The 25360-nt window shown below is 33.9% G+C and overlaps 2 protein-coding genes across 5 annotated transcripts in view; one reads left to right on the top strand and one right to left on the bottom strand.

The window, feature by feature from the left end:
- Positions 1-2830, top strand: part of GNB4 (G protein subunit beta 4) — a 58501-nt gene extending 55671 nt beyond the window's left edge. The window contains exon 10 of the mRNA XM_042956938.1: positions 403-2830. Coding sequence (XP_042812872.1) covers positions 403-509 — 107 coding nt within the window. The 3' untranslated portion in view covers positions 510-2830. The remainder of the gene's footprint in view (positions 1-402) is intronic.
- MFN1 (mitofusin 1) overlaps positions 1-25360 on the bottom strand; it is a 50240-nt gene that overhangs the window by 9420 nt on the left and 15460 nt on the right. For 2 of the 4 annotated variants that reach the window (XM_042956935.1, XM_007094584.3), the window contains exons 8-18: positions 23811-23964; positions 23628-23695; positions 17399-17520; positions 15598-15724; positions 15362-15466; positions 14983-15085; positions 14620-14849; positions 12627-12779; positions 11649-11845; positions 9159-9293; positions 5239-7375 (exon numbers count right to left, since the gene is read on the bottom strand). In XM_042956935.1, the coding sequence (XP_042812869.1) occupies positions 7294-7375; positions 9159-9293; positions 11649-11845; positions 12627-12779; positions 14620-14849; positions 14983-15085; positions 15362-15466; positions 15598-15724; positions 17399-17520; positions 23628-23695; positions 23811-23964 (1476 nt within the window). In that variant the 3' untranslated portion in view covers positions 5239-7293. Of the gene's footprint in view, positions 1-5238; positions 7376-9158; positions 9294-11648; positions 11846-12626; positions 12780-14619; positions 14850-14982; positions 15086-15361; positions 15467-15597; positions 15725-17398; positions 17521-23627; positions 23696-23810; positions 23965-25360 lie in introns of those variants that run through there. The other 2 variants (XM_042956937.1, XM_042956936.1) reach the window with 2 other exon arrangements.

The raw sequence follows: 25360 nt of genomic DNA on the forward strand, positions 1-25360 counted from the left end.
GACTGAGCCACCCAGGCATCCTGTGTTCTTACATTCTTTCTGTTCTTGTGAAAGGCTACTTCACTGAACTTCCTTTGGAATTTTGTTTTTGTTGAAAATAGCGTAGAGCAATGGCAGCATCTGGAGTATCATGAACTTACTAGAAATGTAAAATATAATTTGTTTTAGATATAAGCATAATTATAAGATCACTTTACAGAAGTGATAAAAGCATGAGCCAACGTACATGTCAAAAATTCACATAACGGAAAGAATTGTATTTTGTACACATATGTAGCTTACCCCTGGGACCAAGTCTCCCCATTTAGGTTTTAAATACTCTCTTAGATCTTTATGCACATAGTTGTTTAATTCTGAAACTTGCCTGTTGCTAATTTTTTTACTGAACTTTTTGTTTTTCAGGTGTTCTTGCTGGTCACGATAACCGGGTCAGCTGTTTAGGTGTAACAGATGATGGCATGGCTGTGGCAACAGGCTCTTGGGACAGTTTTCTTAGAATCTGGAATTAATAGCATGTGCAGGTTTTTCTGTTCTCCTTTGCTATCTGGAGAAATCAGTGCTACAGCCTATAGCTGTGAGAAGAAAATTCTACCTTATATTTGCAGGTGAAGATTTTTCTATTGAGATAATTATATACAAAAAGAAGCTTTCAGTAAACTATAAAACAAAAAAGTGGGAAAAAAAAAAAAAAAAGGCAAGGGTGCTTGCTGAGATCAAAAGGACCAGTGCATTAATTTGAGTTGAGCTAATTTAACTTTGATGAATTTTTGCTTGTACTCAGATTCTTTATTTTCTTTGTGTAGGACAGAATGTACACATTATAGCAGTCTATCATGTTTGTGTGTTTGCATTTTTTTAAGAACTACATTTTTAACTTTCTATACATAAGAATATCACATTTTTGAGTTATGTAATGGAGGAAGTAGGCACAGTGATAGATGGAAGTGATTCCAGATGTATGTGTGCTGTATTTGAAGAAAGTCTTCTTGAAGTCTGACCTTCCTTTTTGATGTAAAAGACATTTGGTTGCCTAATGTTTATACTAGCAGGCTTAGGTACTTCTGAGGGGAGACCCTTTGAGTATCAGTAGTTTCTGGTGCATCCTTGGCCATTCTGTGAATTTAAAGAAGTGCTTGTTTTCAGTCCTTGGAGGGGGAGATAATCTGAAGGCCAGGGAATCAAGATTTCATTCTGAAATTTTAGACATACATAAGAAATTCCTATGTTAATAGCAGTAATTGCATAAAAATTATTGACATTTTAAAAATGTGGTTATGACCAAGACCCTTTCAGTAGACCTCTAAATAGTTGGGCTTACTTTCCTATGGATTTGATATTCTAGAACTGAGTTTGTAGGTACACTCATTATTTCAAATTGATGAACGTTTGGACTGTCCTTGAATCTGAAGAGTTTTCCCCAGTGTACTCCATTGACCTACATGTAGATAGGAAATAATGTGATGACATTATATTGTTGAAAGAAGTGTAAAATCTAATCAGTCACTAGACTTGATTAGTTCTAATTGTGTAGTGTAACAAAGTGGCTTTATGAATTTATGTTCAGATAATACAAAATCTGAATTGATAAAAACTTTCTGTGACTTAAATTTGAAAGAAATATTAAAGCTTTTTGCTCTTCTGTAGTACTTCTTCTTTTGGCACAAAATACTGGTTTCTAAGTGATTTTTGCCTCAAAGAATGCTTAGATCCAAGTGACTCCACTTGAAAGCCAAAAGAAAAATTCTAAGAGCAGCTCTTTAAGGAATCAGAGGAAAATAGTAAGCAGTTCCTGTTCGTAAATGGTATAATGTGTCTGTTACTAGAATGCCTGCCCGCCCCTCCCTCACGTCAAATTTAAACAAAGATACTTTTCCCCTTGGATTTTCTTCTATAAAGGAAGCTAAATGACAATAGAAGATTGTTAGTCTTGCTTGATGGTGAAGTCATGGGTTATTCTGATATATAGAAGTGCATTGTTTTGTGATTTAGTGAACTGCATCTGTTACTGTTGAGACAGGTCTCAACTTTTCATCACCTGTAACCCTAACCTAAATACTCCCAAACTGTATTTGTGAATTTTCATTTTTATATTGTGAATGTGCTAGTAAGTGAATCGGCTATAATGTATCAGTTTTAAGAACGGCTGATAATAATAAAAAGGAAAATGGATACAGGAAGATTATGATACAGGACCAAAAAAATACAGTGTAGGTGGCAGGCATGAATGTATATTTATAAACACATAAGATTTCTATGAACCTTTTGCAGTTAATGTTTGTGAACTGTCATTTCATAAAGAGCAGTTCTTTGAGATAAGGCAAGAGTATTTTAAAGGAATGTACTCATTTCCCCAAAAGGTGAGGGTCTGCCATGTAGTTCAGCAATTCATTCCAAAATCCTATTCAAGAAAGCATTTCTGCCATGTGCAAAGTAACATATATATATGAGAAGCAAAGTAACATACACACACACACACATATATGAGAAGTATCTCTTCTACTCTGAAATTTAATAAGATACTTTCATCAGAGGCACAGCCTACTTCCATGGTCTTAAGCATTTTGATAGAATGATTTAAAAAATCTTGCGTAGATTAGTTGAAAAGCAGCTCCCATAATTAAATATGTACTAGGCAACTAAAAACCAACCACTGTTGTGGTTTCTACATAATGACCAAATGGTGACCTCATTACCACATTAACTTTCTAGTTAAACCTTTGCTCTCCAGTAATATAGGTTCCAGTTGCTAAACGTATTTGTTTCCTGAAGCTCAAGTTCAGCTGGTGGTCTATTTAAGTGCTGTGCATTAAGACTTCCTATAACCAGTTAAGAATAACATAGTATATAGAGGCACTGTATAAATTTTAGTTCAAGACTAAAATTATGTCCAAATACAGTTTTAAAGAATTCGATCAAGAATGTTGCATTTATTTGGTGCCTATTAATTTTCTTTTACCTTATAAGAAGCATTTAAACATAATATGCCTCAGCATTTTTATTTGTAGACTCCTCATTAATCACCTCGTAAAGTGTTTTTTTCAGATCTGGCAAGAATTTTTTTTTTTTTTTTTTTTTTTTTTTTTGAGAATCTTAGGTTCCATGCTCAGCACAGAGCCTGACACAGAGCTTGATCCTATGACCCTGGGATCATGACCTGAGCCTAAATCAAGAGGCAGATGCTCAACACACTGAGCCATCCAGGTGCCCCACTGCAAGAATATTTTAAGAGAACATTCTTTTCTTAAAAAAAAAAAAAAAAAAAAAAGTGAGCATGATTGCCATGTGGTTCAGCAAATCATCCCAAAAGCTGATAGTAAGGGCCTCTCTACTTTGATGGACAGGCCTCATTTTTGGCAGCTGTATTAGAGGTTTAGACTGAATGTCCAAGGTCCCTCCCTAGCTCAGATTTTTATAGTTGTAATCCCATGGTTACATGCACCATATTGAGTTTTATCTTCAGAGGCAAAAATCTGGCTTTAATATTTTAATCTTAAGAGTCTAATAGACAATTCTTATTTTAATTTAGTAATTTAGACTCAGCTGAACCCATACTGCGATGATAGTAAACTAGTCTCCTAGACACAATGGATGTAGGTGCTTCTGAATGTGTTGAGCCATTTTAAAGTTAACCTATTAAGAGAAATGGATCTTGACTTCTCCAGGTGACAATGAAACTTTTATTTCTAAAATCTACTGTGCCAATATAACTGACTTTGTCCGACACTATTGAGGTCTTAGATTTAATAAAATTTTAACCTTTTTAAAAGTGAAAACATTCAGGGAAATTTATGCTCTGATTACTGTTGAATGTTTCACATATTGAATAGTTACGGCTTATCTGTTGACATTTAAACTTACGGAAACTGATTAAACAATCTTCTAAATTGGCCTATCATTTTAACAATATTCTTTCTAGCATCTTTAGGGTGTAAGTATAAGGCTTAAAAATTTTTGCTTTTAAATTAAGTACTATGTTCAGCTTCAAATTTCCCCTTTGCCATTGTGGAAAGCAAAATTTTAAACTGTCTTATCTCCTGTGAGAATTTAAAACATGCACAAGGATAGACCGTCTTTCTTGTAAGAAATTTAAAGTAAAAGGTGAACTGTTTCATATTTACTAGTGTTTCTCCCGCTCATTTTGAATTGTCTTAAATTCAGTGGTGTATTTAAAAATATTGGTTACAATAGGTACTCATTAAGATGGTTTGTAGTTGAATGTCTAAGCTAGCAGTGTATTTCTTAAAAGTTAGTCACAGATTGATGGTACACCTTGTATTTAGCCAATTTGCATGTTGATAAAATTTCCTGAGTCTTTTTCCTTAAATCCAATTACTGATCCTATAAAATAGTGATAATGCAGCATCATGAAAAAACTGGTTATGTGTTTCAACTGGTTTTAAGTGTTCCCAACAAAATCTTACATCATGTAGTATTTATTTTTTACTTAATGGAATTTCAGTGATACTTGGTGGATATTTCAAGCCTTTTTGTCTTTTACACAATGGTGCTCTATTCTATTGTTTTCAAAGAAGCATTTGAACACTTGGATTTGTGTATTCTTATCCAAAGGCATCCACAAATAAGTGGGTTTTTAAAGCTGATTATTTTTTCCCACTTAAAATGGATTCTACAAACTCGTAGTGAATTGACTCTGAATGTCAGTAGTATGACTTGGGGAAAGGTGAACGTAGTATATTAAAGCTCTTATAAAAGCTTTAAACCAAACTATGGACTTGTACCATGATTTAATAGTATTCTTGGATCTTTTCTTGCACAGTGATTCATTCCTTCATTTGTACAGTAGCTCTGTGAGATATTGCTGTGAATTGATATTGTAATCAATAAAGTGCTTTTAACCAGACTGCATACAGCATGTTTTAATTTTAAAAATCACACTAAAAGTTAAGTCTCAGAAGTAAACTCCAAGCCTAGTCATTTCATGCTCAGCCTTTTTTTCCTTTATCCAAACATTGGCAATTATGAAATGAAAAATAGGCTGCTGGAAGCAAGGAATAAATGTACTTCACTTTACTGCATTATGAATGCCAGCTTACTTATTAACCAGTTGATTGCTTATAGGATGTAGATAAAAGTATTCACTGTTGTCATTTCATCTCCACACCGTTGGAGGGAGTTGAGTACTTGGCTAGGCACATGAGCCATGACCCAAGATACCTAGAGCCCTGCTGCAAAACTTAAGATTAAAACTCACTAATGCCAGTAAAAATGTTACATTTATCAACTATCAGGCAAACAAGTTTTATTTTCACTTGCATACTTATAAAAATGTAGTTCTATAAAAAGTTTAAGGTTATACAAAGTTTATAAATAATCTCGCAAACGTATAGTAATCAAGTATGTGCAATAACTTTGAACTACAGCTGTGAAATACATAATTTCTGTATAATTCACGGGCTTAGTGATAGATGCACTTATCTCCAGGCATAAAGGTTGAGTTTCATTATTTTAGTGTTCTGTTTCCAACATTCATGCATTTTCAAACTTGATCAGGTGGAAATGCATTCAAACTAGTGATGGAAAACTTACTATAAATTGACTGTACCAGAACCACTATTCCAGTATTACCCCAACTTTAGTGTGCATAAGGATCACGTGGAGGGCTTGTTCAAACAGATGGCTGGTTTCAAAACCTAGTCCTGGATTTAATAGGTCTGGGGTGAGACCCTGCAATATGTATTTCTTAGTTCACAAGGGATACACAGATAATCCAGAGGTCAAACTTTGACAGGCACTGTACCATTCTAATGCGGTGATACCAAACTAAACTGTGTCAAAAGTTCAAGTACTTTTCATATAAAGATTAAGGTCTTGAACTTGTAACCTAAATTAGCAGTACCCAGAATCTTAGACATTAGTTTTTCATGTGGAATTTGTTACCTAATCCCATTTGTTGGTAGCCTGTACTATTTTTGGTTATAAAGCAACAACAAGCTATAAACTAGTATTTGGATTTGAATAGTGCATCCTAGTATCTGCTCTGCATAAAAACATTTTTGAAAGGCTCCTGTGGCCTAAAGAATATTATTTTCTCCTTAAGATATCCTGAAAAATAGTGCTGCACCTGTTATGAAAAGACTGAGTAGCATCCAGAAGCCTTAAAGGCACAAGAAAGGAAATAGTATTAAGAATAAAAGAACCTAACAGGTTATCCCTCTACGGAAAAGCAGAAAGTATCCCTTGCCAAATGCAGCCATTATGCATCTAACAAGCATCTAGATGCTGCTGCTTTGGTGATCCTCAAGGCTACATTTTGTGTAGCAAAGCCCTAGAATGTCATTTTTTCACGTTTCCATATAAGTTTAAATTAGTTTTTACACAGAAACAGACAATACTTGAACTCACGAACATTTCATTAAGTTAAAAAGTACAGTAATATTAACAGTGCCCTGGCAAATTCATACAATTAAAGTAAAGCCACCCGGGGGGGACAATCCAGCAGTATCCTCCGCAAGTACCTTCTGAAGAACAACGGCATTGGTACAGGAATACAACCACCCAAAAGTCAGAGCTCCCGTATCTTTGGCTATTTTTATCACTTCAAACTTTGCTCCTAAAACTGAGATAGAAAGGTTTCCTCGCTGTAATCATAGTTGAAACTGAAAATGTTTCTTTAGAAACAGATCAGGCAACTAATCAGACCCAGAAATTTTTATACTTTTATAAGAGACTATAATAACAAATCTTTATACTATTTTACATCCATTTTAATGGGAAAAAAGAGTAAAAACAGTGTATTTATTAGTGGTTTACATACCTGCCAGGATGGCAAAAGTGATTGTAACTTGCATAAACAATACACTCAAGAACATTCCACTCTCCTTGATAGAGCAATGCAGTTTATAAAAGAAAAAAATGACTATTCCCATTAAAGTAGGCATCAAAAATTAGTTTTGAGAAAAGATGAAATGAGCATTCTCTAACTCCTGGATGCCAGGAAGCAGAGTTTTTTCAGAATCAAAAACAAAGAGAGCCCTAATTAAGAACAAGGCCCCACCCCTCAGGGGTCACATAGTTGGTTCTGTTGCTTTTAACTAATTCATTTGAAACACAGTTTAGCCTTTTCTTTACCCAAAATTAAAATTAAAAAGACCTCATATAATACTCTTCAGAAATGCAAACACCCTGAGATAGATCATTATCAGAATCTACACAAGGATTTGCTATTTAGGTACAGTTAGTATAATTCATATTTAAAGTCATTTCATAAAAAAACTGTCCCAATCTTCCAAGTTCCATTTTCTCCTATGATGATCACCAAAGCAATCTCTACTGTTAAGATTCTTCTTCATTGCTTGAATGTAGAAACTGCTTAGTAAAATTCTCCAGCTCATTTTCAAGTTGAACGGCTTTATTTCTAATTTAAAAAAATGAATAAAAATACCAATCTAATTATCATAAAGGCCAGTGAGAAAGAAATGCATTCCATCCAATCTTCAAAACAAAACAAAAAATCACTAGTCAGGTGCTACTACATGTATCTGAACTCCTATTAAAATATTATCAACCTTTTTAGAGTACGTATATGTGCTACTATGGCTTTTCTGTAAACGCAGAATCCAATGTCCAGAACTTAAAAAGGTATACTGAGATAAAAACCAAAAACCTAAGAAAGAATGAAAAGCATTAAGAGACCATGGAGTCCTATTACCTTACATGGGAGTTATATCCTAAGTCACAGAATCATAATTGTCCCTGAATTCCCTTTAAGTTAAACAATGTCTAGAACGGGTTTTATGTATACATAAAGTAGGTGTCAGATGTCAAAGGGCCGTGTATACCAAAAATCTTTTTAAATACTAGAATCATACTTGATGCGGCCAAATACCCTAATGAGATGAAAACAGGAACTAAAACTGACAAAAGAACACAGATTTGCCTCCCATTCTCATACCATGCCAGGGCACACACACACATACTTGGGTGAGCTTTTCTCTCTTGGTCTTGTTGCTGGGGGCATATAGTCAAGGTCATATAAGTTAATGGACACATGAACTACACTGTATGCTTCTTCAGGCAATTGTCTTTTAATTAGGTAACTTAAATTCTATCTGAATTGCGGAGCCTAATTAGTAACAGTGGGGATTCTAAATATTATGGGATTTATTTAGAAAAAGGATTAGCACATAAAAATTATTCATGCTTAAGTCCTACAAAAATCAAAAAGCTACAGCAAGTGCCAATAATATCATTTGTTTTACTCTAACAAGATGAAACACTACTAAAAAAAAAAAACCTAAATAAAAAAAAACAACTACTGGATATAGTTTTACTAAAGGCTGTATTTGGGATGATCTAACTTAAAAGAGCTGCAATGGGATAAATGAAATTTACTTGGGAGTGTGTGTGTGTGTGCGTGTGTATGAAAAGAGGCTGGGGTCTAAGTGATAGGCCGTCATCTTTTGCAGAGATTATGAAACCAAGGTGCAATAACAATGTAACTGCTGATCAGATTAAGACACCATGGATAGACACGACCACAGGTGTTTATGTCCCAAAATTCAGCTCACAAGGACAGCCTCTACGATTTGGAGACATTGCAGGCTGCTCTTATATGGGCATTTTATGTAACATAAGCCCTGATAAGTAGCAGCAGGAATTAAATGATGCTTAATGATACTCATAGGTGAGCCAGCTAATTGGTAAAAGCTGAATGTCAGGACTACCAACAAGCAGCCACCTCATGGTGACACTTCTGGTCAGGTCCCCAAAAGCAAACTTTAGTTAGACCCCACAGAATCCATGATAAATCATATTAAACCAGAATTCCACATATTAGGATATCTTGTTTACTCTTGTTGCTTCAAATTTTAAGCACATCCACATCCCCCAATGAGAATGGAAGGTATGGGTCTTGGATATACAGGACTAAAAACTCACACTTTTTAATTTTAGAACATCTGCTGTGAACAGGGATTAATATAGCTCAACATAAAGTTCTAGATAAAGACCTAAAAAATTCCTTCTAATTCAGATTTGTTTTTTCTTGTTGAAATTAGCTTTCACTGAAAATGCAAAACATATGGAATTAAATATGGATGGAATATAATAATTAAGCCAATGCAGAAAGTTTTAATATAATTATATTTAGGTAATGAGACCAATAAACATTCATATTATCAAGAAAAATGTTCAAATACCTTAAGACCTTTGAATTGCTTTGTATTTTCTCCAGTTGATCTATTTCTTTGGATAATCTAGCAATTTCTTCTTCCAGATGTCTTTGTGTAATATCAACTTGTTGGCACAGGCGAGCAAAAGTGGTTGCCATTTCCCTTAAAAGAAAAAATGATGTTTTCAGCAGTCATGAATGTCTTTGAAAATGAATGAAGCTTTAATTTAAAGCTTATATAAAAATATCACAAGTTTAAAATATACGTAAAGTGTAAGGTATCAAAGAACACTGTTAGGAATGGTATAAGGGAGGATACGGCACTAAGGCTTAATACCACTGTAGGCTTAATTTCATCTGGCCTCAAGACAAATGCTCAATAGGCAGTATGAACCTCTACTATATGGTTGTGAATATGAATAAGCTATAAAAAGGCAAAAGATGGGTATATTTCCTCAGAAACACAATAAGACTTACGAGTCCTTTGCCTACAGAAATAAATTACTGAGAACAGGCAAGAAAACTTCATGAGCTTTTGTGACTTGCACAAAAAACACTATTTTTTTAATGTCTATTTTATTTTTGAGACAGACTGCAAGTGGGGAAGAGAGGGAGACACAGGATCTGAAACAGGCTCCAGGCTCTGAGCTGTCAGCACAGAGCCCAATGCGGAGCTCAAACCTGTGAACCACAAGATCATGACCTGAGCTGATCAAGTCAGACGCTTAACCGACTAAGCTACCCAGGCACCTCAACAACAAAACAAAACTTTAAATCATAGCAACATTAACCATGTTCCTACAACCAAATGGCTCAATTTGTGTGCTAATCTGTTAGCTTTGGCAAACATATTTTTGCAACAGGAAAGATGTCTAGTAGGTGTGTACCTCTGGAATATGATTAACTGACTTTTCTTTGCAACTATTCTCCTGTGCATATTCATCTTTCCCATGGCCTTTTTTCTCTCCATTCTCACCCCATTCTACCATAAATCAATATTAGACAAATTAAGCATCTTGCATTATTTCATATTGCATTAATATTTAGCTCATATTAACTGAATAATTATTTGAGGCTGCTTCCATTAGAATGTAAAAGTCTTCTAAGAAAGAGGATCAAGTTATCTCTAACTTTTTATTTCCCACAACCCCCTCTAGCAGAATTATTAGCACATGGTAGGCAATTAATGAAGACCAAATGAATGGAAAGCTTAACTTTATTTTTACATATGTGACCTGAGATGATTTCTTTTGGAGGTCTAGGTATCTTTATTAGAGAAAAGATCTTCCTTAATATAAATAAAATGAAAACTACTGTATAAAACAGGAGTTCAATAAATATTTGGTAAATATTCAGTTATCTCAAATCTGTGCCCTGTTTCCATTCTCTACAGCTCTATGTTAGTACGGGCTTTGACCTTGTGTCTGAAAGTTTAATCTCCTTGCAATTCTTGTCTCCTTAATCTAAACCGTTCTATATACCACACCACTGCAGTTATTTGTTCCAGAGCTAAACGTTAATGACATCTCTCCCCAGACTTCTAGTTATCTAAGCTCCTGTCCTAGTGTTAGGTTTATATTCAAATGTACCCCTCTGATATACATATCTGTCACATCAAAATTTTCTCATGTTTCTGAACACACTTCTTTTCCCCTTTCTTTGCTTTGGGGTGTTTTCTCTGCCTACATCTTTTTATTCTATTCTGGCTACCCTTCCTTGTAGGAAACCCTTATTGACCCACCAGCTTTCCTGATTTAAGATTCTAAAGCCTCACATTATGAGGCTTACTTACCACTTTTCACTTATTATAATTATGTACATGTTATTTCCTTCACTAAACTACAATCATCTTCAGCTCAGAGAACTTTTTAATTTAGGTCTCAGTAGCATCCAAAAATTGGCTATTTTGCATTGATTTAATTGGAGTTCTATATATTTTTACTAGATCAATGAAACAAATTTTAAGACACATAAAATAAATTAGTGGACACCAGTATTATTATAATAAAATTCCCTTGAGTTCTAAAAGAGTTATGCCTTTAGGGGCGCCTGGGTGGCTCTGTCGGTTAAGCGTCCGACTTTGTCTCAGGTCATGATCTCATGGTCCGTGAGTTCGAGCCCCTATCGGGCTCTGTGCTGACAGCTCAGAGCCTGGAGCCTGCTTTGGATTCTGCGTCTCCCTCTCTCTCTGCCCCTCCCCCGCTCCCACTCTGTCTCTCTCAAAAATAAAGATTAAAAAAAAAATCTTTTAAAAATAAAAATAAAAAAATAAAAGGGTTATGCCTTTAAACTTGTAAACCTGGCTGTGACAGTAAAAATAAATTACACTTGTCATTACGCATTTTTGAACCTACTTGGTTGGTATCATTCGATTTTTTCATCTTGGTGGTGATTACAAAGTGTGTTCACATTGTGATAGTTCCTTGAGCAGTACTTTTGCTTGTGCATTTTTTACATGTATGTCATAGTTCAATAATTAAAACAAAAAAAGGAAACAAAGACACATCTTCCAACTTACTGTTGTACTTGATGGCTACAGTTTGCACTCATGAAGCTGACAATCATCTGCAGTTTTTCAGTTGCATAGTTCACAAACTGCTGTTTAAAGGCTCTCTCCTTAGCACGGGTGGTCCAGGTCAGCCTTTCATAAAGATACAAAGCTCCATACATACTTAATGAAACAGATATGAGTTTCCAGCCTACAGTTTTCCAAATCTGTAAAGATAAATTCATAGGCTACTTTGAGAAAGAAAATCACCATTAGGGGCATTGTATATTAAGGCATTTTAGCAAACGCATCAGCTCCCTAAAGATCTTTGACTCAGATCCATTTTTTAAACAAATACCAGACAAGAACTTTTATAACCTGCCAGACATTTATTTGGTAAATTGATCTAATGTTATCTCAAAAAGGCATGTGAATTTTTTTTTTTTTAGGTCACAGATTTTAAAAAACCAAAACAAGTAAACTCATATTGTTAATGATGTGAAAAAATACTTTACATATATGTACTACTACTAATCTTTAATACGTGAAGGCAGATCCCTTTGGTATTCAGAGAAGGCTAGATAAGGAACCTGGATCATTCTTATTACACCAATGTACAAATATCATTTCTTTATGTGCTGTAATGTGAAAATAAGCACTGTTTAAAGGACTAGTTAGTTGGTGGTATTTTTCTCCCTAAAGAAGTATTTGGTAAAAATTTATACGGTGGAAATCATTTTGCAATATCTGCTTTTATGAAATCATTATGTTGTATGCCTAGAACCAATACAATGTTATAGGTCAACTATAGTTAAATTTTAAAATATATAGTTTTAAAAACTTAAGATTAGACCTGTGAAACTCCTCTTTACTCACTAATTTAACCAACAACTTTTCGTGTCATTTTATAGATCCTGGAAATAAAAGTAAATATACCTTTCTTTTCATGATCTAACAAAAAGCTCTGCAAAAATTCCAATTTTAATTATACTAAAAAGGACTTCTTACCACCCCTCCAACAACGATGATGCCCATAGAAGTTCTAGATGTGAGAGAAGCTAATCCCGTTATTAAGGTAACCATGAGTTCTTCCTGTGATGCATTGTCTGGCGTTGTTGGATTAGTAGGAGCAGTGGGAGTAGAAGCTAAAGATCTGGGGAGCTGGTAAGGTTGGGGAAAAAGGATTATTATAATTAAACCACTACAAATGGTACAGTTACATTTATAAAGTTCTACTGTATTTCTTTTATAATTACAGTAGTAAATCTATAAAAAGAATGACTCCAATGAGTTCCCAATAAATACATTAAGAAAATAAAAATGGCCTGAAAATTATTTTCTGTGACCAATATTGAGCCAATGATATCACGACAAATAATGAATTTTCACACTATATTTCACACTATAGTAGGCCCTCAACCCTCAAGAGGAATTAAAACCATATTTTAAAATTCTCACACCAAAAACACATCCTTAAAAAAAATTGGACTTAAAAATTAAAATCTTCTACACTTCAAAATACACCATAAGAAAATGGCTTAAAAGCCAAGTCACAGACTAAAAAAACTTATTTGGATATCATCTGACAAAGGACTTGTATCTAGAGAATATATACAGAACTCCTGCAAGTTAATAAGAAGCCAAATAACCCAATTTAAAAATGGGCAAATGATCTGAATAGACATTTCACAAAATAAGATATACAAATGGCTAATATAAGCACATGAAAAGATGTTCAAACTCTTTAGTCATTAGGGAAATACAAATCAATGGTACATGAGATACCATTTCACACCCACTGAATAAAAAAGACGGACAATAACAAGTCTTGATGAGAATGTTGAGAAATAGCTGGTAACAGAAAATAGCGTAGCTGATTTGGAAAACAGTTTGGCAGTTCCTCAGAAAGTTAAACATGGAGTTACCGATTGGCCCAGCAATTTCATTCCTAGGTATATACTCAAGAGAAATGAAAACAGATGCCCACATAAAAACAGTACATGAGGGGCACGTGGATGGCTCAGTCGGTTAAGCATCCAACTTCAGCTCAGGTCATGATCTCACAGTTCGTGGGTTCGAGCCCCACATCGGGCTCTGTGCTGACAGCTCAGATTCTGTGTCTCCCTCCCTCTTTGCCTCTCTCCCACTCATAATCTCTCAAAAATAAATAAATGCTAAAAAAAAAAAAATAGTACATGAGTGTTCAGAGCATCATTATTCACAGTAGCTAAAAAGTACAAACAACTCAAGTGTCCATCAACTGATGGATGAATAAAATGTGTGGTATCTATAATGGAATATTATTCAGCCATTAAAAATGGAATATTTATATATGCTACAACATTCATGTACCATGATGATGAATCTTGAAAATACTATGCTAAGTGAAAGATGCCAGTCACAAAATGCCACATTTTTAATGACTCCATTTATAGGAAATGTCCAGAAAGGGCAAAATATGATAGTTACAGAAAGCTAACTAGCAATAGGGCTGAAGGTAGGAATGATTGATGGACTACAAATGGGCACAACGGTACCATTTGAAGGTGACAGGTTCTACGACTACATTGTGGTGACGGTTTTACAACTCCATAAATTTTCTGAAAAATTATCAAATTGATAGATTCAAAACTTTTTAAAAAAATGTTTGTATTAATCTAATTTATTTGAAGTCAAAACTTCAATTTTATTTGAAAACAAAAACTTCTGAGAAAATAAAAACCCATTTCAAAAACAAATGTGGAACAACCTACAACAGTACTGGATGAAAATGCTGGGATTACCTCTCCCTTTGCATAGTCTGCCTAATTCAGAAATGGCTCTATTTGACAGACATTAAATCATAAATATGCAAATTAGACACAGGAAGTTCTATTAGGGAAAATCACATAAGCAAAATAAAAAGGAGAATCTCAACTCATAGAATCAAAGATACATAACTGTGTAGTAGAGCAATAATCAAATAAAAAGCTTACTCAAAAAAAAAGAAAAAAAAGGATACCTGGAAGATGGGCTCTGATAATCCTAGCAGCACCCTCTGAGCATTCGTCGGGCCCAGGAAACGATGGACAAGGGAAGACCAGCCCAGGGAAAAACGAAATACAATATCCTCTTGAAAATCTGAACATAACTTATGGCAATTTAGGTCATAGCTGAGATCAAATTTCTTGCAAGGAATCAGTGTATGTAGTTTATTTTGTATACCAGCTGGAAGTAATGGCTTCAAATTTTCTAGACAAAACAAAATTATATTTAAGAAATGACAGTAAATAATGTTTTATGTTGTATAAAAAACCTAAAGGAAAATAAACCCTTTATCAATGAAATAAAAAAATACACATAAATTTGTAGATATAAATATTACCAATAATTTCTTGCTGGGATTGAAGCATTGAAGCATTGACTTCGTTTGTGCACCGATCGGCTAAATTTCTTCCCATGCCATCTTCTATGTGCTTATTTAACTCCTGTTAACATGATAAATGTGCCCATTATTTTTTCTCTAGAACATACATAGATTTTACAAAAACTTTAAAAATGTAGTAAATGCTAAATCTTATTCTTAGAGGATAACTTTTCTGCGTGTTCTGTATACACAGTAGTGTAATTATCACAAGAGTACACAGGAGGTGTAACACTTTAATCATAAGCTGGTTGCCATGAAGATGCTATACCACTAAATATAAATGTACAATAAGGTGAGGAAACTGTATCTAAATAACTTTAAATACAATTTAACTTACATTTTTATATACTTTCAATACACTTGGAGTAGGATGAAACTCTGAACAAAATTCATCAACCAACACAGACAGTCGGCAAATTTCATCTGTCATTGCACATGACACCTGAAAATACGAAGTTAAAAAAATTAAACAAGATTACCAATTACTCCAAAAACTAAATTGAATACCCCACCCACTGAGCCAGCCAGGTGCCCCCCTTCCCAGAAATTTTAATCATAAATTCACCAACCCACCTTGTTTGCCACCTCCTCTGTAACCTCCCTGATTTTTTTCTTAACATCCAGTGTTAAAAGGTTCATCTGGTTTCGGATAAAGTCCAGTCTATCAATTTGATCTTCCCTCTCTTCCATTGAATAAACCCTATTATAGTATGAAAAGTAATTAATTCTTAGGATATATTAAAGTCCCAAAGCAGTTAAGTGAGGGTACTCACTTATGCACTGAACAATCTGTTAGCATAACAAGAAAAATAATCTTGTATTTTCAACATCTAAAAAGATTCAAATAATATTTCATCTTAAAATATTTATAGAAGACTGGATATAAACTACTTTGTCTCTCTGCCCATGAAGTATCTGAATCCCACAAAGAATCCACCCCCCCCCCCACACTAAGAATTAGGAAGGATTCTCCAAACACAGATATGAACAGTCAAAATAAAACAAAACTCAGTATTGACTTCATTTAATAAACAAGGGTTAGCAAATGACATCCTGAAAGCCAAATCCAGCCAGCTGCTAGTTTTTGTTAAGGTTTTCTTAGGATATAGCTATGACCATTCATACATGGCTACCTTTGCTCTAAAACTGAAAAACTGAGTAGCTGCAAAAGAAACAGATGACCCACAAAGCTTAAAATATCTACTATCTGGCTTTTATAGAGATTCGTCAACTACCGGATGGTATAGGAAAACAAAGACCTGAGACACTTTTAAATTATCTTTAGCTAAGAGTTCCCAAGACATGATGATACAAAACATCCTCAAATCACATCTTCTTTGTGGCATGTTTAGTTCAATGTCCTGAATTTTTAAAATTAAGAATATTAAGGTCAATTGGTGGACCAAATACTCACTTTGGCTACTGTAATAAAGCAATTGAGCTAAAAGGGGTGTAAATGGGCAACACAATCCCATACAGAAACACTGGGCAGGGCCTGAGATCAGCCTGAGATCTGTCTTGTGTTTTATGTGCTGGAAAATCTCTAATTCTGTACATAATGCATTCCACTAAAAGTGTCAACATTAGGCAATAGATTTAGGTATAAGTGTTTGTTTTCCCAGTAAGATCAAATGCTTTTAAAATTCCCAATTTAATGTCATCTTTAACTTAATCTTTGATGCTTTATAACTTTCCTTTCTTTGGCTGAAACCCACTGATGGTATAATTAAGGCTGAACACTGTTAACTATCATCATATCTAATAACATCATCTTTGTTGCAAGTGTACCAACTTTGTGAGAACTATCCTTTTCTTCAATAATGTTGGCAATTTCATGCATTCATTTTTGTCTTTATAAGATAATAAATGGAATAACAGCACAGTACAATACGACATATAGGGTAGTGCTTACCAAACTGACTTTCTGGCCGGCAGGTAATATCACCTTGTTTGTTTACCAGTTAATGAAAAAAACCACAACTGGCATCAAAGAGGCATTTCAAGGTATCAGTGTGTGAATATATGAAAAATTGGTTATAGGTTGAATGTTAACAAAAAAGAGGGTCACCTCTTTTTTGGACTTCTTCAAAAAATTCCTCTTGAAGAAATGGTTCTTCCACTGCTTTAAACATATTTTAAACTATGAAATATGTTATGATTTTACTCATGAGAATACTGAGATCCAAGGAATGTAAATGATGTATGCGAGGTTGTAGAATAAATATTTATAATTTCAAATATTCATTTTAAAACATGCAAGTAAATTGTTGACTTTAGTATGAAAGTACTTAAAATATAACAATTTAAAACCTTAGTCTAAGGAATTCATATTGATACAAAATGGCTTTTATTTTGCAATAAAGTGAATTCATACCTTTTCTCTGCTGCTGCCACGTTTATTGAATCCATTATGATTTTCACAGTATCTAGTATCTGTTTAGCTCTGATAGTGTGCTGTTCAAACTTTGTTCTCACTGCTGACTGCGAGATACACTCCTGCGAGGGGCCCAAGCCATAACACATTACTGTAATTCCATCCCAACATTTTCAGGAATTTAAACACAAAAACTTGCTGTATGTAACATTAACCAAAACATAAATAAAGGCAGAAAGTAAATGCATGATAAACACAAGTTAAAATAACAAAGGTTAAAAAAACTACAAGCAATCAAAAGTAAAAAGGGCATTAACAGCAAGTTCGTATCTTTGTGTAATTTTACACAGTAATGTGCAATGGTTTTTTTGACTATTTTTAAAAATAAATAAATAAGCAGGGTATTGTTTTCAATGTTTAAAGCTTCTCTGTTAAAATTACTAATTTTATCTGATTACCTTTAATCTACTTCTATTCTATCTTGATTTTTCTCATGCTTACAACAGATAACCTAATAAAGTTCTTAACTGAGTTATGAATTAGAATTCTACATTTTAAGAAAGGAGTTGAATGACATGTTTCACATAAGGTTATTTATTATAAAGGAATTCTACCAATTAAAACTTGAACAACTTGAAGGATATTCTTTAGCAACAAACAACCTAAATAATATTTTAAATTATTAAAAAAAAAAAAAGAACGGGGCGCCTGGGCGGCTCAGTGGTTACATGTCTGACTTCGGCTCAGGTCATGATCTCACGGTTTGAGAGTTTGAACCCTGTGTCAGGGTCTGTGCTGACAGCTCAGAGCCTGGAGCCTGCTTCAGGTTCTGTGTCTCCCTCTCTCTCTGTCCCTCCCGCTCACTCTCTCTCTCTCTCAAAAATAAATAATAAGCATTTTAAAAATTTTAAAAGAAAAAGAAAAATATCTACAGCTATTTCAGAGACAATCCCTGTTAATGCCCTTGGTTTACAGTTTGTGTACACAGGTCCCAATGAGGCCCTATCTCATTTGTTTCACCTTCAAGCTAATTGTAGCTAATAAATCATTTACTGTACAAATCTGTTTCATGACCAGTGTTTTTTTTAAAACAGAATACGTTAGAATGCATCACATATAGTAATGGATACATTTATACTGTAAAATTTGTTCAATTTTGTTTCAATTTCAATGTGCATGCTACTTGTTATTTAAAATATTTACTGTGATTCATCATTAAATGTTAGCAAAATTATCATATTAAAATTGTCCTTTCATTTTTACCTCATAGAAAGTCAAATTCTGTACTGAAATAACATTTAAAAACAACTACAAGAGTGTACAGAGAAAGGCTATCTGGTCTTTGAACCATCAAGAAATGCTTGTCTGGGTCACAGCAGCAATAACTGCCATAGATGTTTTGTAGGCAGCCGCGTTTATTTTCTGTGAGGAATTTTTCAAAATCTGGTATATATCTCCATAATTTCCATGAATTCATCTTCTTGAACCTCTTTTTATATGTAACCAGTAGTAAAACTGTAGTAATTACTATCCTCTGTCAAAATAGCTTTCAAACTTTAAAAAGGTATTCACTTAATACTCTAGTATTTTTCATCTTGGAATCATTAGTATGTTATACATTCACTCAATATATTATTTATAACCTATGGTTAGCCTTCACATCTCTGAAGTGATTATCTGTTTCACTAAGACAGAGAACACTCTTAAAATTTCTTTTGCCAGTTTAGGTGTCCTCTTCAGTACTTTGAGATATGAAAAATAAAAGAGATTTACTTCTTTAGCCAAAGGATACATAAGGGTAATTCATTTAGTTAACTGTTTATAAAGCCTTAACTCAAAGCCCATTACTTTCCTTCACCGCATAGCCTAAGTTTTGTTCAGGGTTAAGCTTATTTACACATCACTCAACATCACTAATCCTGAATAGATTAGTTGAAGGAAGTTGGGGGGGAGGGGGGGGATTTCCCCCCCCTCCCCCCGCCCCTGCACCTTCTGTATGTACCTACAGAAAACCCACCAATAACTACACAATATTAAGTGTTTAAAAGTATAAACTGCTTATTTCTAACTGAATCAAAGCTTTTTCTTTAAATAACTGTATCTCATAAATTGACAAATTAACTGCAACAAAAAATTTAATAAAAGCATAAAAATATTTTTAAAAGAAAAAAAGGTTAAAAGAAATTCTATGTTCCTCGATGAAGCAGATCTAGATATCAGCAATGAAGACTCAAAATTTGTAGATAACAGCACAGTATTAGAGCTAGACCAGAAAGAAAATATTTCCAAAAGTTATTAGGCAATATAAAAGTCATTCCTTGATTTAAAAACATATAATCATGAATAAATATAAAGAAAAAAGCAGGAAATCTTCTTCCAATTAAGAAGTATCCTACACTGATGCTCCCCCTGATCAGAAAAATACCAAGTCAACCTGCAAAAGAAATATTCTATTCTGAAGTGTGGGAAATGCTAATTTAAATACAGGGTTTTTCAGTGTATTATTTCTCAGAACTCTTGCTACATTAATATGCTTATGAATCCCCATAGGGAACATATACAGTAAGCAGCAGTTTCCAGACTTACTTTATCAGGAACACTAATTTTCCAAGGAGAAGGTTAAAATACTACACCAAACCAATTTAAATTCTATCTTGTCAGAGTATCCTGTAGATTATCTTAAAACTTATTAAAGATCTGGAACCAAAACAATAATCCTAATATCAGTTAAGATAGTTTTCTAACTTTCTAATTACATCTTAAGAAGCCAGCTGGTAGTCAATTATAATTACACGTTTGTAAATATTAACATTTATGTGTCATTAGGACATACAAATTTGTCAAATCCCTGTAACAGACTGCAAATGCTCATAATAATATGCTATTCATCACTCCCAACTTATTATTTTGAAATACTTTTAACTAAGAGGACTACACAAGAAAAACACTAATAACACACTATGCCTTTCAAGTAAACATTCCAAGTGTTAACAATCAGCCCCATTTGTTTACCTTTCCCCTCTCTCCATATAGATATATGTCTATACATAGAAATACACATGTATTTTTATACATATTGTTTCTACTCAACAATGTGACCGTTCTTTGCAGACATCACAGCTTTACTACTAAATATATTAACATATGTCCCAAAGAATTGGGTCATTTTCCTATACAACCACAAAATAATTACTGTGTTCAGAACATTATCATTGGGTCAATACTATCAACCTAGCACACGGTCAATTTTCAAATCTTACCAGTTGTCCCAGAAATGTCCTTTATAATAAATTCACTGACATTTTAGAAAAGAGTTATTTTATACATACCTCTTTTCTATCTTATAACCAAACTACTAAGAATGGCCAAATATTTGAACAAAGAAATTCAGATGTCTAAATCATCTTTAGAATATACACTTGCTCAAATACAGGTTTAAAACAATAAGAAAACATACTGACAGAATTAACATTGATTTCCTTGATTGATTTTAAGTGGTTTAATTTTCAGGCTTTATTTTACTTGATACTCTAAATAAATGTTCCTAAGGTTTTTTGATCCTTTGGAAACAAGGGAATCTCAAAAAGTCTGTGGCAAGAATCAGATTGCTAAAAATGATTAACTTGGTACAATTTTTCTTTCCACAAAAATAATTTTCTAAAGACTTCCAAAAAAAAAAGTGAATTCAAAAACAAAGAGAAAATGTGTATAAAAGCCATATTCTGTGACCAAAATGCATAGAAACTAAGATATCACCATAAATTAGATGAAAAGAATCAAAACATCTGATTCTTAACATCTCCTGTAATGAATAGGAAATACCAACAAGTATAACTAAAAAAAAATCACTAAACAATGAAAACTGGATACTGAAATCCATGGAATACACCCAATGTTACATCACAAATTCACAACCCTAAATTCTTTCCTAAAGAACAAAAAGCAATTCCACTTAAAAAAAAAGAAAAGTATAAAAAAAGCAGAAGGAAACTATGGTTAAAGATTAATATAGAACTTAAATAAAAACCAAAAAATGCTGTTTATGAATGGAAAAATTAACCAAGGGCTGGGGCTAGGTTGTTGGAGGATAAAACAGAGCAGTTAAATCACTGACAAATCTGTTAAAGTTAGAATATATACTCATTGGGGCGCCTGGGTGGCTCAGTCTATTAAATGTCTGACTTCTGCTCAGGTCGCGATGTCATAGTTCATGGGTTCGAGCCCATGGCGGCTCTGCGCTGACAGCTCAGAGCCTGGAAACTGCTTTGCATTCTGTCTCTCTCTCTCTGCCCCTCCCCTGCTTGTGCTCTCTCTCAAAAATAAACAAATAAATAAATATTTGAAAAAATATATATACATGTGTATGTATCAAAGAATATAAAAGTTGTAAAAATGAACAATTTTATCCTACGAAGTTATAAATTCTCAGAAATACACCAATTTATAGAAGTCATAAATTACCAAAATTGATTTAAGAAGTAACAAATGTTAGCTCTGGGAAAAAAGCTGAAAAGAATTGTCAATGTAATCATCAAAAAATGCTTTGGCCACCAAAACAATTTTTTGTACATCTGATTATTTCTTTAGGTAAGTTCAAATAATTTCTAGCTGATTCTCATATTAAATCTATCATACTTTTAACTTAACAAAAATTTCAAAGTCTAAAGTCTGATGTTCTCTACTTTATGTAAAAGCTTGTGCATAGTTTTTCATACATAATTTTTATATTCCCAGTGAACCATTATAACAAACTGCCAAGTTTCTTCTAAAAACATTAAAAAGAAAAATTCCTAGGTCTGTCTGGCTATTCCAATCCCTTGAGGAGCTTTGAATATTTACGGATTCCTAGGTCCATCCTAGCCCCACTGGATCAGTCTCTGGGATAATTCAGTAGTCTACAGTTCTCTAAGGCACCTAATGTGATTCTCATGATCAGCCAAGGTTTAGGAACTAGTGCTCTACAGCACAGCTTTTATTCTTCTCATTTCCACCTCTTCAAGGAGATATTCTGTCTGGGTAGCAGGAATCAATATGAAAAACATTACAAATGCATAACAGAACAGTATGATTTGAAAGGAGAAATAAATGACATACATACAGAAGAAAGAAAAGGTCAGTAAGACAAAAGAGATAGAACAATAGATTCTCTTCCCAATATTTTCCCCATGGATGAAATAACTGATCTAAAGAGTAAGGAGAGCACTGAATCTCTTGTGAAAGCGAAAGGGAAAGAATATAAACAATGGTCAGAGACTTCATGTAATCTATAGCTTAGCTTGGGAGGACATATGCTGATAACCCAGGGGCCTCTGATAACTACTAGTGGGCTTTCCTTCTTAAATATTTTGTCTTCATCTACTTAATAGTCTGTCTCCAACTCACCAAATTAAAGATGGGGGATAGTGAGCAAATAAATGTTTAGTTAAAAAAATTCTGCCGAACACGTTCAACATTCATATCCTTACTATTAAAGCTGTTATTACTTATAAGGAAGAATAACTGCAGATGCAAGTTTTTTCAGTTCTGAAGTCTTTGTGTTCATTCATGGGTGAGAAGGGGATATGCAATCTAAGCAGAGCTGGATCAAATAGGGCTAAATAAAAGTTTAGAAGATTAACACCTAAATAAGAGTTTAGAAGATAAACATCTAAAGAACTTTTCAGTCAAATGTAGGATGAGTTTTAATGTCTTTGAATAAAACACCAAAATATTAAGACAGTATCCTTCCTCCCCAATTCTGCAAACACATTAGTTATGTGCCCCAGGTGTTCCTACCAGATTCCTAAGGTACAAGACCTGTATCTTAATATGACATTAACTACATTCTCTGTCTATAAACTGTATGGTACAGAAGAAAAAAGATGATCTTCACTTTGCTCTATTATCCACCCCAACAGCAATTACATTTATTTAATCTTGCCTCAAATTATTGAATAAAGAGAATTTCACTCATTGCACAACACATACAATATTAGAAAATAGTTTCTCATTTAAATACAAATATATAAGAAAAATAAGAAACTACAATCTTTAGTTTTAAATTCTTACAGATCATCCATTTTGCAGGGACCTCCTTTCTTCAAACTTGTTTCACTTGCTGTGGCAGAAACTATACTAAATAACAGCAAAGGTTATTTGACAAAGATAAACACTAAAAACAGAAGATTATGATCATTCTCCAACCAATGCTAGGGTTTTGTATTAGTCAATACATTTGCAAAATTCCTACCTCAAAAATTTGTTCAAAATTCTGAAACTCCTGTAATCTTGCCTGGAATCCTTCAGCAAGTGCCCCACCTATAATATTTATGTAAAGAGTTTAAAACCTAGTATACAGCAACATTAAGATTTCTAGCATGCTGTTTCAATAACTATACTTGTATTTCAAAAGACAATCCATAATAATACATACCACCTTCTGGCATCCCCTGTGCTTTGTGCTTTCTAGCAGTAAGAACTTCCTTTGCAGAAACAAAGAAGATACGATTCTGTGCCTCCAAAGGATCCACAACTTTAAGCTCCTCCACCAAGAAATGCAGGCATCTTTCCATGTGCTGTCTACGTACCTAGAGAAAACAAGGTACTAAAATAATTCGAGTAATTAAACGACAATATAGCTGACAGCTACAGGCCTATAATACTAAACTCCATTCATAGTGATATTATAGTAATAGTTTCCATATACTTAACAAATCCAAAAATTCTAATAAATGAAGTTTTAAACTTGCTGACAGACTTTTTCTCTTAAAGATCCTTCCTTGACCATTTAAAATTCTGATGGACCACCAAATATGCAGCCATTACAAAACATATTATAGACAAATATTAACACTTACTGCCATAGGAAAGAGCTCTTAATTTTGTATTAATGATGTATATGACTATACTACAAAAAATGATACGTGTATACATATGTGAAAATTAATAGGTGGCATGCATGCACAGGTGGCATTTTATTTCTTCCTTATGCTTATTTTCCAAATGTTCTACAATGAAGCTATTGAAGTTTGATATCAGAATATAAGTACAATTAACTTGCTACAATGAAGACATTTTTATTGTGAAATCAGAACACAAACGGTCTCTTTTTCTTAAAAAAATGAGAAATTTGGGGAGAATGCATCAGATACGGATTAGAGCTGCAATGTTAGGATTAAGATTAGCACTTGGGTAATTAAAATTAGGACTAAGAGGGGCATCTGGCTGGCTCAGTCAGTAGAGCATGAAACACTTGCTCTCAGAGTCATGAATTCAAGCCCCATGGAGGCATAGAGATTACTTAAATAAATAAAACTTTAAAAAAATTAAAAATAAAAAAAATAGGACTAAGGGTTAGAAACTAATTAGGGTTTAGTACTAGCCTTTAGCATTGTGGCTACGATAAGAAATCTCTATCTTAAGACTTAATAAAAACTAAGCTAAGGGGCACCTGTGTGGCTCAGTTGGTTTAGTGTCCAACCTCAGCTGAGGTCATGATAGCATAGTTGGTGAGTTCGAGTCCCATGTTGGGCTCTGTGCTGACAGCTCAGAGCTTGGAGCCTGCTTCAGATTCCGTGTCTCCCTCTCTCTGCCCCTCCCTTGCTCACACTCCGTGTGTGTCTCTCTCAAAAATAAATAAACATTAAAAAAAAAAATAAGCTAAATAGGAATGGAAAAGAACCCGTGGATATTTCCTAATTCTCTGATTAAATGAAACCCCAATTTGAAAAGAGTATAATCATACAACAGTTAATAAAAGCAGGATATATGGGGCTCCTGGATGGCTCAGTCGGTTAAGCACCCGACTTTGGGCTCACAGCATGATCTCACGGTTCGTGAGTTTGAGCCCCGCATCAGGCTCTGTGCTGACAGTGTAGAGCCTGCTTCAGATTCTGTGTCTCCCCTCTCTCTCTATACCTCCCCTCACCACTCAGCATCCACCCCCCCACACACACACTCTCTAAAAATTAAACAAACATGAAA

Source organism: Panthera tigris, chromosome C2 (genome assembly GCF_018350195.1).
Source record: "Panthera tigris isolate Pti1 chromosome C2, P.tigris_Pti1_mat1.1, whole genome shotgun sequence".
In the NCBI taxonomy this organism is placed as follows: Eukaryota; Metazoa; Chordata; class Mammalia; order Carnivora; family Felidae; genus Panthera; species Panthera tigris.